General features: G+C 38.2%; 1 protein-coding gene across 1 annotated transcript in view; it reads right to left on the bottom strand.

Annotated features, from left to right (window-relative positions):
• NLN (neurolysin (metallopeptidase M3 family)) overlaps nt 1-12,834 on the bottom strand; it is a gene marked incomplete at its 3' end in the record, with an annotated part of 27,726 nt that extends 14,892 nt beyond the window's left edge. Inside the window, exons 1-3 of the mRNA XM_010139269.1 lie at nt 12,797-12,834; nt 8,070-8,326; nt 5,565-5,713 (exon numbers count right to left, since the gene is read on the bottom strand). Coding sequence (XP_010137571.1) covers nt 5,565-5,713; nt 8,070-8,326; nt 12,797-12,834 — 444 coding nt within the window. The remainder of the gene's footprint in view (nt 1-5,564; nt 5,714-8,069; nt 8,327-12,796) is intronic.
• Between the last annotated feature and the right edge of the window lie 2,905 nt (nt 12,835-15,739).

Genomic DNA, 15,739 nt, shown 5'->3' with positions numbered 1-15,739 from the left:
AGTTGTCCACCCGCTGTACAGGTCGGGCCTAGTCGGGACTAGCAGTCCTGGTTTCGCCAGCCAGCAATCTGGGGGGAGTGCTCCTTTCATGGAGTCCGAAAGTCCGAGAGAGCGTCACTCCTCCTGCCTGCTACCTTTTAAAGGCTTCCAAAGTAACATTCCACCTGACTCTCTTAACCAATTACATGTGGAATTATAGTATTTGCATGGAATAATTCTATTTGTCCATTTCCCAAAACAAGGAAGTTTTAGCTCAAACCAGGACACTGACCTAAATCTTCCCTGGCGCAGCTCGAGGTCATTTCCTCTTGTCCACTTGTTACTTGGGAGAAGAGACTGACCCCCACATCTCTACAACCTCCTTTCAGGGAGTTGTAGAGTGCAGTAAGGTCTCCCCTGAGCCTCCTTTTCTCCAGGCTAAACACCACCAGTTCTCTCAGACACTACTCACAGGACTTGCTCTCCCGACCCTTCACCAGCTTCGTTGTTCTTCTTTGGACATGCTCCAGCACCTCAATGTTGCTCCTGTAATGAGGGACCCAAAACTGGACAAAGTATTTGAGATATAGCCTTGCCAGAGTCAAGCACAGGCAGACAGTTACTTCCCTGCTCCTGCTGGCCACACTATTGCTGACACAAGCCAGGATGCCATTGGCCTTCTTGGCCACCTGGGCACACTCAGCCTGGCTCATACTCAGCTGGTTGTTGACAAACACCCCAAGTCCTTTTCTGCTGTGTAGCTTTCCAGCCAATTTTCCCCAAGCCTGTAGCATTGCAGGGGGCTGTGATCCAAGTGCAGGACGTGACACTTGGCTTTGTTGAATCTCACGCCATTGTCACTGGCCCATCAATCCAGCCTGTCCAGATCCCTCTGTAAATCCTCAAGCAGATCAATACTCCTGTCCAATTTTTTTTTGCAAATTTACTGAGGTTACACTTGATCCCCTCATCCAGATCACTGATAAAGACGTTAAAGAGAACAGGCCCCAATACTGAGCCCCAGGGAACACCATTTGTGACTGGCCACCAACTGGATTTAACTTCATTCACCACCACTCTTTGGGCCATGCCATCCAGGCAGATTTTTATCCAGCAAAGTGTGCACCAATCCAAGCTATGAGCAGTCAGTTTCTCCAGGAGAATGCTTTGGGAAACAGTGTCAAAAGCTTTACTGAAGTCCAGGTAAACAACAACCACAGCCTTTCCCTCATCAGCTAAGTGAGCCACCTTGACACAGAAGATGATCAAATTAGTCTAGCCTTTCACAAACCCATGCTAGCTGGTCCTGATCACCCAGTTGTACTGTATGCACTGTGTGACAGCACTTGAGATGATCTCCTCCATAACATTCCCAGGCACCAAGGTCAGACTGACAGATTTTAGGCAGAAAAACATACATCACAAATACTAATTTAAAGGCCTTAAATCCAGTGAATTTTGATGCCTTCTAAAGCTAGGCAAGAGAAAGATTATTTTGGGAAGAAGGAGAAGAAAACTAAGTGTTCTTCATTAATTTGTTCACAACTATACATCTGCCCATACACTTGAAAAAAAAAAAAATCAATGTTAAATAGGTTCTATTCTTGATATTAGCCTTTGTGAAGTTTACGTGCACCTCAGACATGCAGATAGGATGATACATGTTCAAAAAGACCTGTCAGGTCTTTAAGAGTAAGGAAGAATATAAATTTTAACAGACACAGGAATCAAGGGTGCTCTGGAATCATCTCTGAACTTTGATCTGGTCAGGATGAAGAGTTCTCTATCCCCAGGTGTAGAAATCATCCATGCCAGTCTCTTGCCTTCCAAGTTGAACGAGCTCAACTTGGCAAGGCATGCAAAGAAGGACTTGTACAAATACGTCAATGAGAAAAAGAAGGTCAGAGAAAGTATATGCCCCCTTATAAGCAAGACTGGCAAACTGGTAACAGCAAATGAGGAGAAGGCTGAGTTACTCAACAACTTTTTTGCTTCAGTTTTCACATGCAATCTCCCTTCCCATACCTCTTGTGTGAAAGCACCACATGGCACAGACTGAGGGAGTGGAGTTCCTTTCACTGTAAAGGATCAGGTTTGTCACCACCTGAACATACATAAGTCCATGGGACCTGACGAGATGCATCCCAGAGGCCTGAGGGAACTGGCTGAGGTAGTTCCTGAACCACTCTTGATACTTGAAAAGCCCTGACACTAAGGTAAAGCCTTGGTAACTGCAAAAAGGGAAACCTTGCTCCCATTCTTAAAAAGGTTAAAAAGGAGGACCCTCGGAAATACCAACCGATTTGCCATCCTAACCTCTGTGCCTTGGAAGATCAAGAAACAGACCCTCCTAGAAGCCAAGCTAAGGCACATGGGGGACAGAGGGCTGATTTGAGACAGCTAGCATGGCTTCACCAAGGGCAAGTCCTGCCTGATCAACCTAGTGGCCTTCTAAGATGGAGCGACCACATCAGTGGACACGGGAAGAGCTATGGATGTCATCTATTTGGCCTTTGACACTGTCCCCCTTAACATCCTTCTCTCTAAATTGAAGAAATATGGATTTGATAGGTGGACTGTTCAGTGGTTGCATCCAGAGGGTAGTGGTCAATGACTCTATGGCCAGATGGAAATCAGTGACAAATGGCATCCCTCAGGGGTCCATACTGGGACCAGTGCTGTTTAATGTCTTCAGTGACACAGACAGTGGGATCAAGTGCACCCTCAGCAAATTTGTGGATAACACAAAGCTAAGTGCTTCAGTTGACATGCCAGAGTGATGGGACGCCACCCAGAGGGACCTGGACAAGCTAAAGAAGTGAGCCCTTGTGAACCTCATGAGGTTCAACAAGGCCAAGTGCAAGGTCCCGCACTTGGGCTGGGGCAACCCGCAGCTATCAATACCAGCTGGGGGATGAAGGGATTGAGAGCAGCCTTACAGAGAAGGGCTTGGGGGTACTGGTAGATAAAAAGCTGGACATGAACTGACAATGTGCACTCAGAGCCCCTAAAAGCAGCATGGCCAGCAGGACAAGGGAGGTGATTATTGTGGCCTTCCAGTACTTAAAGGGGGTCTATAAGAAAGATGGGGACAATCTTTTTAGCAGGGCTTGTTGGAACAGGACAAGGGATAATGGTTTTAAACTAAAAGAGGGGAGACTTAGACTAGTTATAAGGAGGAATTTTTTTATGGTGAGGGTGGTGAAACACTGGCACGGGTTGCCCAGAGAGGTGGTAGATGCGTCATCGCTGGAAACATTCAAGGTCAGGCTGCATGGGCCTCTGGGCAACATAATCTAGTTGAAGATGTCTCAGCTCACTGCAGGGACATTGGACTATATGACCTTTAAAGATTCCTTCCAACCCAAACCATTTTATGATTCCATGGTCTATGTCACCCCATCTTTCTTTGATGAACAATTTCTACAAAGGTGTTAATTTCAAATATAACACACAAAATTTTGGAACTTTCCAGAAGTCTTCGAGTGGTCATGGTTGATGATTTTATATACCATCAGGCAGAATAAGAAACAAAACCTAATTAGAACAAAAACAGAGGCAGCTGTTTACAGCACACTGAGTTTCCTGAGGGTGTGTGGGTGGAGAACACTGGCAACATTCTTAGGCATGCCTCTGCTAGCCAACATGTGCAGATGTTAGGAGTAATAAAATCTAAAATGACAGTTTCGCTACCAAATTCTCCTTTATTCCATGTTTCCATAATAGAAGTTTTCTAAAGAATAAGATCAGGAGCATATTCAACCACATAAATTCATGCAGGAATTTTTCTCCCCTAATGTATGGGAGAAAGAAAGAGATTAGATTTTCAGGGGGTTTTTTGTTTTTAACTAAATATGAAACCCTCATACATCTTCCACAATCAACAGTTCTTAAATAAAGTAGAATTTAGAAAGAATACTAAACAGTTGTTAACTTAGAAAAGTTTAGTCCTTATTAAAGGGAGCAAAACCATTCATGATGTCAAGAAGATCAACTGGATTTTTCTCATCTTTTAGTGGACTGACTGTATTATAAATAACATAGAAGTATGAGGGCCCTCATTCTGCTCACCACGATTTAATCCATCCCCTGTGTAGGATCACGAAACTGAATTCATACACTTGAACTATTAAATCCTCATTGAGGCCATGAAAAACATGATTTAATTGAAATGTTTTACTGTTTTACAGCAAAATATTTCTGTTTGTAAAAGTCCTTTTTTATATTCTCCTGGAATCAACCTGTTTAACTAAGAGCTTCTAACAGGAGAAGGCATTAGAAATTTGGCAAAGATTCACAAGAATTCTGTTATTTGGAAATAGAAAGACTTGATCGGTCTGGTACTACAGACAATTTCATATCCATTCTACAGCAAAACCAGCAACTACTCTTATAGTTATTATGAAGACGGTATGTGCTCAGAAGTTGTATCTCTGGAAAACTAATACTAAAACATGCTTGCATGTTGCTGTTAAGCCATGAAAAAGCTCTAAAAAAATTAATTGATATTTAAGCAACAATTGTAACTGTTTTAAAAGCCAATTATTGCTGCAAATGAAAATGAAATAGGAAAGCACCAAATGGAAGATTAAAAAAGTAATACTAGCAAATAAGAGAAATCAGTTTTCACTACATACTATCAGGATCACAAGAAGGCTAAAAATTAGTGGGATTGAAAGGGAAGATTCACATCTGAAGCATGGACAAATGTATATATTTTAGTTTTCACATTAGATAGCCTCCTTGCATTATCTTTAAATTACGCTTTTCGAAAATTATTACTAAATGTCACTAGATACCTTTGAACAGAAGCAAATGTTCTTCCTGTTTGAGCTACAAAATAAACAATACAAATGAAGAATACAAGATTCCTGTAGGTGCTCAATTAGAAGGAAAGCTAAATAGAAACACAAAAGGGATAGGAAGTAGTTGAACAGCACATCTATCTTTTGACTTGGTTTTATTTTGAGACTTAAACAACATTATGAGGTGTATATAATAGAGCTATAATTAGCAATTCAAAAGAGGTAATTTGGAAGGTCACTCTCAGTTACATGTTCTCTTTAACTTTCATAGTTAAAACTCAACTTTAAAATTCTCAACAATTTCAATAAAGCACGATTTTGGAAAAGAAATTCAAAGGTGGTATTGCTACATAGCCTCTTTTCTTCCTCTCCCACAGGTGATACTATGGGCAAACCAGTTCAGGGAGCTCAGCCAGCAGAAAACAATAAACTTTATTTTTCCCTGATATGTTTCCTTCTGGTAGTTTAGCTCCTTGTACCAGCTCATTGAATGATTAACAAAAGTCAATGCTATTGCCATGCAGAGGAGACACACACCTAGACAAGAAAGGCAAAGGGTGGGAGTACCAAGTTACATTGGCTTAAGTTTTTGTGCAACCACAGCCTTTTTGTATAGCTCTGTCCCACTGGAAAGATTTGACTAGCATGGACATGGGAAACTCACACAGTGATGGGGATCTTGAAAAGCGCAGTGGATACTAACTTCTTTAGGGAGAAGTTTTTCACTACTAGAATTTTATCTACATTTCCACAGGTTATGCAGATATCATTGTGATTTACCTGCAAATAAACAATCTTCTGAAACACATCTTCTCTCATGCTCATCTCCACATCAAAATTAGAAAGCTTTTTGTCAGCTTCTGTACTTGCTAAGCGTACTTCTTTGTCAGGTGAGACATGCTGGGGAAAATCCAACATGCTTCTTTCCACTGTTTAAATAAAAGGCAATGAATACTTACACAGAAGGCCAAAAAACACTTTAAGGATACAGAACTTCCCCCCTTTTGGTATTTATAGATCAGGCTTGAAGCAAAAAAAGGGATTACAGCCAGTGTAAAAATTAATAGGTGATAAGGTAAAACTGCACACCATTTTAACAAATAAATATTTTGTAGAAACTATCTATTACCCAGGCCTAATTATCTCATCATCTTGTTTTTACAAAATCAAGTGAAAGGTGTACAAATATCATACAAGACTTCTGAAAGACGAACTATTTGTAAGTGAAGACTGACATCGTTTCATAGCTGGCATAGATATTTCCATGTTAACATTTAAACTGAAAAGCTCTGAATCTTCAAACAGGCCCATCTGTCCTGAAGTTATATTCACATTGTTACGAGAACAGTGTCAAATCCCCATCTTTTCTTCTGTGTTTAAGAAGGAACAACAAGACGAACACAGAAGATGCTGTCTGTGTATTCTCAACTACTACAGATCAGAATCTGACTAATATTACTTTAAGAATACACTTCTGAGATTAAGTACATTCTTGCTTATTAAAAGAATAGTGAACGTTACAAGAACATAGAAAATCCTAAAATAGAAATCCTTAAGACCAGCTGAATTAACTTAATTCCAAACCAATTATGATTTCATTCCCCTCCACCTCTGCAAAAGCACATTTTATAGTAACGATATTTTAGGATGATTTAAAGCTTTGTAATTTTATGTGATCTGAAGTTGTTTTATCAAACCCTCTCAGCGCATTCAGAAACCTCTGGAATGCAAACATGGGCACAGGGTTCTTATTCAAGTCCACAGGAAACTTTTCCCCCACTCCCCCTTCCTGTCCTCATATCAAGATGTTTCAAAATGAAGAAGTGAATTTTGGTGGCTTCCAAAAATGTAAGGCCCGTTGTCATCTATGTCTTTTCGGATACTAAGTTCCAGTTATTAGAGTAGGTCTTTCATACACATGTGAAAGGGACACACAGACTCTAAAAATCCAAGACTTCCAACAGAAGTCTTGGTGTGGTAATACATCTTTATCAGCCATAGGCTGTTTCACAGGTAAATCATGCTAATTTCATATACAGCTTTGAAGATTAACATTAAAAGCTTAAATATGACCCACTACTGCAATAGCATGTAGAGAAAAAAGGCATCTTGGAAGATGCAAGTCTTGGTGGCTATGCTGAGAAACTGATGGGCAGTATTTTCTCAATCAAACATCGATTTTCCTTTTGATTTAATTTAAAGCAGAGAGTTTTAAAACTTGGTGAAAAGGCTTACAATAATTATACCAAATATATTGGTAAAATTAAAACTAAATCTGACAGGAATCTGCTTGGATGAATATTACTCAGTCTTTCTGCCAGCATCAATTCCCTGGATGTGCCTACACTGTAGTTCTAAGTAATGTGAAAGCCAGACTAACATTACAGTACAATCCAAGCGAAGGAGGCTGTTTTCAGCACTTCTGTAGCTACCACTGATTTTTTTAGACTATTTAAGAGAACTTGACAATTTATTACACTGACTAGTTTTTGAGAGTCATGCAGCCACTACCTGACAGGTTTTTCAAATAAAACCCACCCAAGACATATTGGGGTTTTTTTCCATCTTCTTTGACAATTTTTATTATGAATATCAATTATTATTAATATCAATTATCTACGTTTGACCATTAAACTCCCTCCAGATATTGGCTTGTCTTGATTGTCTTGATAATTAATTCAGAACAATCCAGATGACCAACACCTCTCCCTGGATTCCTCAAGGCCTTGCAGGCCATAAAAAAAAATTAGGCAAGTAAATCAGTCATCTTAAAAAAAAAAAGCATTCAAAATTTCCCCCATTCTCAACATTAGAATAGAAGCATATCAATAGAAGCATATCAACCTTTCCACTGTTCCATTTGACTTGCTTGTCTCAGATTCTGCAGTGTCTGAAAAAGGCACTGCTTATCAGGTTTGAAGGTACTATGCATACCACAGCTACTGCAGTCCACACTGTTGCACATTATCCACTAGTGACTGTTGGAAAAGAAAATATAACTGTGTGGAGCTTCAGGAGCAAACAGAAAAGGTGACCAAAGCGGTTCTCTGGATGTGTCCTTATTTTTGTCTCTAGAATAAAGCAACACAATTTTGCAGCTGATCACGTTACATAATGCTGAGAAGCCCTGAAAGATTTTTATGACTAGAAGACTCTTCGGAGGCCTCCACACATTCTACACAAAACCAGCATAGCTCAGAATTATAAGCAACAACATTTTCTCAGGGTTTCTTTATGTGCAGATGGAATGCCCTATGGAAAGAATCACAGAAAACATACACCAACCTGCGTATTCCACTTCTATATCTGCCAACACCTGTATAGTATTTTCGTGTGTTACTTCTCCAGCATCAAGCATCCCGACACTGTCGTATACATGCTTTGCCTTCCTGATTAGTTCTTCTGTTCTTGTTCTAATTTGCTCTGGTGACAGGTCCCATCTCAAAAGGTTTCGGCCTGATGCTACATATGAAGATGCCTTGAGCTGGCTAGTAATTTCTGCTCCTAAAGTCATTCTCAACAGAAGCCGTGGCCCAGCTGACCTGAAATTATAAAAATCATCTTTGCATAGCAAAATTCTAGTTCAATAGTTAGTTTATAGTAAACATTATAAGAAAGGCAAAAGTCATTTAATAATTACAGAATATTTTTAGAAGCAAGAACAAAGCTCTTTTTAGAGACATAGCTTGTCCAGCAGGACCATACACAGCCATTACCATTATCAATTGTATCTAATTTTAAATAAATCACAGGTTTGCCTTCTACCTTTTCCATCTAGAGGAAGACAAAGTACAGACAGGGATAAAAACTTTGGTATTGACAAACCAAGACAAATTAAGTTACAACTCAATCCTCTAAGAAAAACAGAATTACAGTTACTGCAGAAACAAACAGTATTTGCATATTTGAAATAAGGAATAAACACCCACATAGTGATTTGTAGATTATGAAGACCAAGAACTGCAAAGATGCACAAAACAATACATGAAAAAGTGTCATTTGGTCATGTTCTTTGTAACAAATACTTCTATGTTTATACAGGATGTCTGTCACATGATCAGCCATGGGAGAAGAACCTTTGGATGTTACTCACTTGTAAATTTACTCCTTTAATTGTTGTGGATTTTAAGTAGACAGTTTCACTCTACTGTCAGAACATGTACACAAGTTTACTGTAATTTATATACTATTAACCCTGATTATATAAATCAACTATATTTCAGCCTTAGCTAGCAGAAAAGCTTACATATGTAACTGATTTTGATGTGCTGTGCAACCAATGGCTGCCTTTTCACTAATCTTTTTTACAATATTGAAAAAAAAAAACAACCTGACTTGGAACAACGAATCCAAATATAAGTTAATGAGATACTGGCTTCATAAATGCAGGCTTCTACCCTCCCAACTCAACAAACCAACACTCAGCTTGGTTGTATAAGAGAAGGGTATAGACTTGGTCAACTGACTGAAGTGGAGCTAACAGAAACCCAGACAGTCATCAAAAGGTCCACCTGGCAACTACATTAATAGCTCAGTTACATATGAAGTAGTTGCTGAGAAAGATAGTAATTTGATAGTAATTAAAAGGCAACTTGCATTCAAGGAGTAAAACTTGCTGCAGTATTGAGCATCATAGGAGCATAACAGGAGCATCACAGAAGGATCTCTGGTGGGCAGAGACTATCTGCCTCCCTATTTCAGTCACGTAACTAAAAAAATAAAAATCACATCTTGTTATGGTAGTAATGACAACTTAAAATTTTCGACCATAAATAAACAAATAGAAGAACACACACAGAGAGCTTGCTACTGAAAGGGATGTTTACTCAACACTTTTACATTAAATACCTTTTTCTCTTAATGCTAGCCACCGTACTGCTATTAATTTTATTACACAACTACTCTGGTATGTACATAAGTGCTCAGATAGGTTTTGGCATTCAATGCAGGGAGTATGCATAAAAGGACAGGTAATTTTGTCCTGAACAGAAAAAAAAAAGCAAAAGAGTGAAATGCTAACAAGCTGAAAAGAGTCACATATAGGTCTTCTATTTGAGGTAAGACTTTTTGTTAAGTCTCACTTGTCTATAAGAGGAACTATCTATATATCTTTATATTATTTTAATGCAAAACAAAAGTGAAATATTTCTACCCATGGTTTCTGGAAAGATTTTTTTCTTCCTCATTACCACAGTTTCTTCAAGTCCTCCCACACCAATATAGGCAAGATGTTTACTTTTCCCTGCTGCTGGTGCACAGAAACACCAATGTCCAGCATTTAACTCTGAAAATGAAGCCTGAATAAAGACTATTCCTTCCACTTCTGTTCTATCCCTCTGGTACCAACTTAGTTCTAACATTAATACCTTAGTAGCTTCTCCAATGGACAAATGAAACTTTCAATCTCAGTTAGAAGTTTATGATAAATGAATCTGCTTTCCTGAAAGCAAAAGGTTAAATATTAGCATACCCAAAGTGCGTTAGTTTCCCATCCCCCCAAATCATTGAATTCTACCCTGAATCTACAAATCCATTAAAGAACAGTACTTCATTAAGTCATACACGGCTTCCCACTGGACTGCCCTGTGTCTAGTTTTTCCACACATTGCTAGAGCAGCTCTGGTACAACCTCATGGGTGCTGAATAGGAACTTCCCCAAAAGTAGGATCAAGGCTCTGAACTCTACACCATCATCACCCCCTCCCTGAGACCATCAGAAAGAATACAAAATGTACCAAGTCAAGGTCAAAATAAAATTAAAATAGAATCGAAGGAATACCTCAGCCTGAACAACTTAAAAGCTGACAACTACCCTGCTAAAGTGCAGGATATGAAGCAGATATTCTTCTTTAAAGGGAACCTAGAGCTATTATTCATTACCTTTACCTAGACATGCAAAAAACCACAACCCTGTCACTGATCAACTACACATTATCAGAAACAAACATTAAAACAGTCACAGCATCAACAGATTATATTAATTTCATCTTGTCCAACAAGTTTAATTAACAACTGAAGTTGGACTGATTGATTTAATGAAATTGAATGCAGGGCCCCTGTTTACTGCAGAGCACCACTTTTAAATGCCAAAAAAAACCAAACCCCCAAAAAACACCACCTTTTTTTCCAAGTATGTTGCAGAGTTGCATTGGGAAATACACATACAAATTTGACAGCTGCATAAATGATTGTCGTGCCAGCAAGTGGCTGTCTATCCGTTAGAGACAGGCAAACACAGTACTGCCTGGTTTTGAAAAGCTGATACCTTGGCTCCTCCTGCTGGTACAAGAAAGCAGTCATTTATGCATTTAAACAAAGGTAGTGCAAACTCAGAAAGACCTGTAAATCTTTCTAAATGACCAGATGAAGATGGTCCTTTAAAACTGTAACATAATATTTCACACATCGAATCACTACATGAAACTCTTCAAATAACCACTTACAGACATGTGTTCTCACTTTGCTACCAGCCAATCAGATTGCACTTTGAACCAATGTTACTGACATCAGATTAATAAAAAAACACCATGCAAGTAAAAATATACATATAGGAGAAACCTGGGCTATTTCTTTCATGGCTTAGTGTTTCATATTCTTTCTCTACATAAACAAATCAATTCCCCAAGCTCCATATATCATGCTGCAAAAAATTTGATAATTTACTAACTTTAATTTACTTGTTCAGAAATGAAACAAACAATGCTAAAAATAAAGATTAAATATACTACAAAGAAATGAGAAAGAAAAGTATAGCTAAAATGGTATGAGCGTTTAAAAAATGCTCTGCAACTACGCTTGTCATTTTATCAGTGAGATCAGTAAATCACTGAGAGAAACTTTAACTTTCCAGATATAAACTGGAAAATTAATTTTATTAATAATGGCAGGAACTAGATGCAACCACAAACAGCTTTCTTTAAATAGCAGCTGAACCAACAACAAGCAATTACTGTTTTAGGCTTGCTTTTTGTAACTGGCAGCAGCATCATGGAAGAGCCAACCATTGCTTGGATTGAGGAATCAGAAGTTTATTCTGTTTAAGTTAGATGGAAGGATGAACAACTGTAGGTCCGTAATGTGACATATATATTGTAATTACCCCCTGTGGCCATGAGCAGGTTAATGTCTGTTCCAGATACTACACTCAATTTTCTGCAGTGCAGCATAAAACGGTAGACATATCTAAACAACCCTGGCTTAAGGATAAGGTTCACACAGACTTTCAGCTACAAAGGGTATTATAGAAGCAGATGTGTTCACAAATGGTGGTATTAATGTGCCAATCCCAAAAGCAGTGTAAATTGAATAACAAAAGTTTAGTAGCTCTTTCTAAAAGAGAATTGTAAAGAAGAAAACAAAGTTTCTAAGTTACAGACTGCAATCATTGCTATTTTTGCTAGAATGGTAGGTAATTTATTTTACCAACAAATCTACAAATTTGATTACTTGCTGCTTCCAGGAAATAGAAATTTTATCTGAATTTAGAATGGAGAAATACAATTATAATACTCTATTACTGCAATACAGTGGCCGAAATAACTGCTGCAAAGACAAATAAAGCAAAGACTGATTTTTAACTCATATGGTAAGTATTTTAAACATATTAAATGTTTATGTTAGTCTCATTTTCTTTAGAAACATTTTCTGTGACTGGAACATGCCAGGCAATGCTTTGTTGGCGTGTTCCATTAACACTATCAAAATAAATCAAGAAAGCCACAATTTCTAAAGTATAAGCAGCAAAGGGTTGTACCAGCTTTAGAAAATATAAACACAAAAACTCGCAACCTTATTCAAAATATGCTTCTACACTGAAAATCACTCTATAATGTGGTCAAGATTTAAGCCTGCTGGCTCATTTAACTCTGATAATATATGGACAGCTACAACTCTATTCAAGACTTCCAGTTTTCAAATTAATCTTCACCTAAACAGTAATAGTTACATTGAGCAGTTAGATCTTACAGAATAAAGTATTAGCATATGTATTTCTGGGAAACATATATACAGACCAGTTGATTGGACTTCCTAATAGATCTGACAGTTCCATCTAGCCACACAAAAATCAGAACGCATCACCTTCATGTAGGATGGAAAACTTTATTCTCTGAAAAAAGATAAAGTGGGAGCCAAGATTTTAAAAATGAGAGAACGACAGAGAGAAGGGTCTCAAATTCAGTCATCTTCTAGTTTTTAAATACTTCAATAGCAGATAAATACAGTAAGATTTTCTTGCACCTTACGTATACTTCAGAGGACATTCCTACGCATATAAAAGCAGATTTGCAAATCACAACAAACAACTTTTTCAATCAGTAATTTACTGTATGAAGCTTTGTAAAAGCTTCCAATTTAAATTTAAGAACAGAAAGACCATTTTGGTCCTTCCATCTTTTGAAACAGCAGATCTTAGTTAAACAACACTTCCTATTCTTACAGGCTGAAGGAGAATCAGCGCTGAACGTTGGAAGCCAGCATAGTGTATGAGGGCCATATTCATCAGGTACCTGCATCAACATCCACAGGATTTCAATGTTTGGACTCCACCTAGTGGCTTCTTAAACCAAACCAAACGAAAAATCAAGGGAAAAACCCCTAGACACATCCCATTATGGCAATATAAAAACTGACAGTTTGCCTCAGGATAAATTATTTAATACTTGAATAATATACTATATGTTAGCATTTATATAAGACTCAAGTGCTACCAAATCTATCTAAATGACAGCAGACAAGCAAAGGTTTAAACAAACCTTTGTAACAGTCAAGCCTCACATGGAATGACACTATTTCTTTTTCCTCTACATGAAGTTAAAAAGTTTTTCTGAAACAACCACCAGCAAGTATTTATCAGCAACTAATATAATGTAAGATACATTGCAGTTGGTCTGTGTTCTAAGGATGGATTTTAAGACAGAAATGTAATAGACTGAGACCTGCATATTATTTAGAGATCCTTAATTCTTCTATAGTTAAAATTTAAAATTTATCTCCATATTGTTTCTGATTCAGTTTCTGACAAGAAATAATTATATATTTTATAGTAAAGCAAGGACGAAGTCAAGCCAAGTAGGCATAGGCCTGAGTAATGCGAGGTAAAAACAAGAATGGAGGAGGAAAAAAACGGAAGTCCCAAACAACAAAAGTACAGTTAAACAGCAAGAGGTACTTTGCTTTGTGTCATGACTGTGTTTGGTACAGACAGATCGCAGTAAGGCAAAAGGATAGCATGTTTAATAACACATTCTAATTTAAAGCTCCATAACTGCCATTGGAAACTTTCCTTTGATTTTTTTTCTTTGAAGGATTCTAGCACCCTTTAATACTAAATCATTATTTTTGTCACTACACCTTTCAGAAGAAAAGGATTCTCTGTAATTCACTGTACACTCTACATTGATTATACCCCTGTGATAGATAACGCTTTTAGCTCTTCAGATCAATGTGAGCGAGTCAAAAAAGCTGCAGGTTATACAAACGTTTTAAAATCTTTGATACATACATGACTCTCAGTGCTGCTTTTGTGACTTTGCTATCTGGCAACAAAGGTTTGCTGGTTTCTCTGACAGAACTAACATCAACAGGAAAGTAATTGAAAAAGGGACTCTGTGGCAACTAACAGAAAATTCCTTGAGTTCCTTAAGTAGAAACTCAAACAATGCATAACATGTTACAACTTCATTCCTGTCCCTTTTCCCCCAGCCCACTCTAACAGTCTTTAAACAAAAGGAATTTGGAAATGGGTCATATTGACTTTCATAAGAGGTGACTTCCCACACTGTAGACTGCAGCAGAACACATCAGGATACTGTTTCTGCAGAGTGTCTGGTCTCTAAAATTATGTTATCCATGGATATAGAAAAAAACAAAACCAAACCCCAAGCTAAAACAACCAAGTAACGCAAACTCAAAATTACTTGCACTACTAAACCAGACTTCAAACCCATTCTGTGAACTAAACATTTTGTGTCACAGCAAACCTCCATCACAGCCCAGCTTGCTGGTTTTTAAGTACTCACATGCAGACAACAAGTGTACTACACTGAATGTGATGCAGGAGGTGCTCATTAGGGTTATCTTATTGTTTGGTTCTACCATCAGGTGAACCAGGGTAACACGGCGGAAAAAACACTGCTTTTAAGGCCCTACAGCTCTCACACATGCTACTGCCTAAGTGTCTGTCATTTATCTAACATGCCAGCAATTAACAGTAGGTAAAGCGTGTGCTATTTAGTACAAACACAAGACACTTTCACTGCCAGGACAGTTCAGTACTTTAATAAAAATCAGCCAATGCATGAAAAATAGCTTGTTGACTCCAACTGGAAAAGACGAGATGCAGCAGAACAGAGAAAACTATTGAGGAGGGTTTATAAACACAACGAGTTTCTTTGGTTTACACCCACAGTTAAGCAGTTCAGCCTGAACCACAGAAATACCCTTTGATTTCCCATTGATCTTAAGTCTCATACAGTCAAAGCAATGAGAACCCTTCTTTGCCATCACTGATTATTTGGAAAACTCTGTGCCATTGTAGCTGATGACGACCTAAGCTAACTTACTTGCACCATTTTAAGTCACTGTTTTTGGGAACATGGTGCGTTATAGCATGCCATGATTGTTTCAATGCTTGCAAAATCCTGAACAGAACCCTGTGCTAAAGAGTGCCTGCTCAACACAACAAATCAGGCAAGCAAATGAAGCCTGCTTTCTGCTCTGGCTTTTGAGGGAACAGTGACTTAACAATACTGAGTGGTTCCCAGCCCGGTTCCGGGCTACGTGAAAGACTGTACCAGAGTTACATGTTCAAGAATCCCTCTCATTTAACACTCTACAGTAGAAATAGCAAGCGTTAAAGACAGAACTCCCTTAGAGATGGTATGATTAACACCCCCCAACTGTATTTTGGTTAAAGTGTCATTCCCTCCAACCTCATCCTGCCTTCCCTAAACTAA

This window comes from Buceros rhinoceros, unplaced genomic scaffold, assembly GCF_000710305.1.
Source record: "Buceros rhinoceros silvestris isolate BGI_N320 unplaced genomic scaffold, ASM71030v1 scaffold6897, whole genome shotgun sequence".
Lineage (NCBI taxonomy): Eukaryota > Metazoa > Chordata > Aves > Bucerotiformes > Bucerotidae > Buceros > Buceros rhinoceros.
This window is presented reverse-complemented; position numbering and strand designations above follow the sequence as displayed.